At 64.7% G+C, this 859-nt stretch overlaps 1 protein-coding gene across 1 annotated transcript in view; it reads right to left on the bottom strand.

Annotated features, from left to right (window-relative positions):
• CHGA (chromogranin A) overlaps nt 1–400 on the bottom strand; it is a 10,700-nt gene extending 10,300 nt beyond the window's left edge. The window contains exon 1 of the mRNA XM_015566447.1: nt 133–400. Coding sequence (XP_015421933.1) covers nt 133–178 — 46 coding nt within the window. The 5' untranslated portion in view covers nt 179–400. The remainder of the gene's footprint in view (nt 1–132) is intronic.
• Between the last annotated feature and the right edge of the window lie 459 nt (nt 401–859).

The raw sequence follows: 859 nt of genomic DNA, 5'->3' as shown, positions 1-859 counted from the left end.
CCGCGGTGCTGAAACTCGCCGCGCGGAGGGGAGGGACCGAGGGGCGCGGGCGCTGCGCGGAGCCTGGACGCAGGGCAGGCAGGGCCGGAGCGAGAGGGGCGCCCAGGACTCTCTCCCCCACACTCCGCTCACCTTGCCCGGCGCAGAGCAGAAGCGCCAGGACCGCCGCGGAGCGCATGGCGAACCCGGGACGCCGAGCACTGTGGGCACCTGGGCGCAGGGTGGTTGGACGGGCGGTGCGGGACGGGCTACCGCAGGCGCTAGAGCGGGGATGGGGGTCGCAGGGTCTGTGTGCGTCCGTCTGTCGGTCCACCCACCAGCCTCCCTGCACAGAGTTCCGACACTGCAGTAGCAACAGCAGAGGCGTGCTCGCCCGCTACCGCTTATATACCCCCACCCCGGAAATGACGTCATCCGACCGCCCTGCCCCTTGCTCCACCCTCTGGGGGTCCGGCCGCAGTTCGTTCCACCCCCATCCTCACCCCCGGGGGCCCACGCTGCTCACAGCTAGTAAGTCTGGCTACGAGGCAGGCATCTGGCTTCCAGGAGTTGGCAGGGGGACTTGGCTGATTCACCACCACTCGAGGCTCCACCGAGTTGCTGTGAGTCTTGGGCAAGAGACTCCTGGTCTCTGGGCCTCGTGCTCCTCCACTGAGAGCCGAGGTCCCTGCCAATCCTCGCACAGCAGCCATCCTTCCTCCACCCGGCTCAGGACCCCGGTCTGACAACCCAATAGTGTGCCTTCATGACTTGTCATTGTACCAGATAGCTCTACATTTATTTGAATAACATTTTGTCTGCATTGCTTACACAGTGCTCAGCACCGGGCACAGAGAAACGCATTGAATGGCTAATGTTG

The sequence above is a fragment of the Myotis davidii genome, unplaced genomic scaffold, assembly GCF_000327345.1.
Source record: "Myotis davidii unplaced genomic scaffold, ASM32734v1 scaffold1703, whole genome shotgun sequence".
Taxonomy (NCBI): domain Eukaryota; kingdom Metazoa; phylum Chordata; class Mammalia; order Chiroptera; family Vespertilionidae; genus Myotis; species Myotis davidii.
The sequence above is the reverse complement of the archived record's forward strand: the minus strand, read 5'-3'. Positions and strand labels throughout refer to the sequence as shown.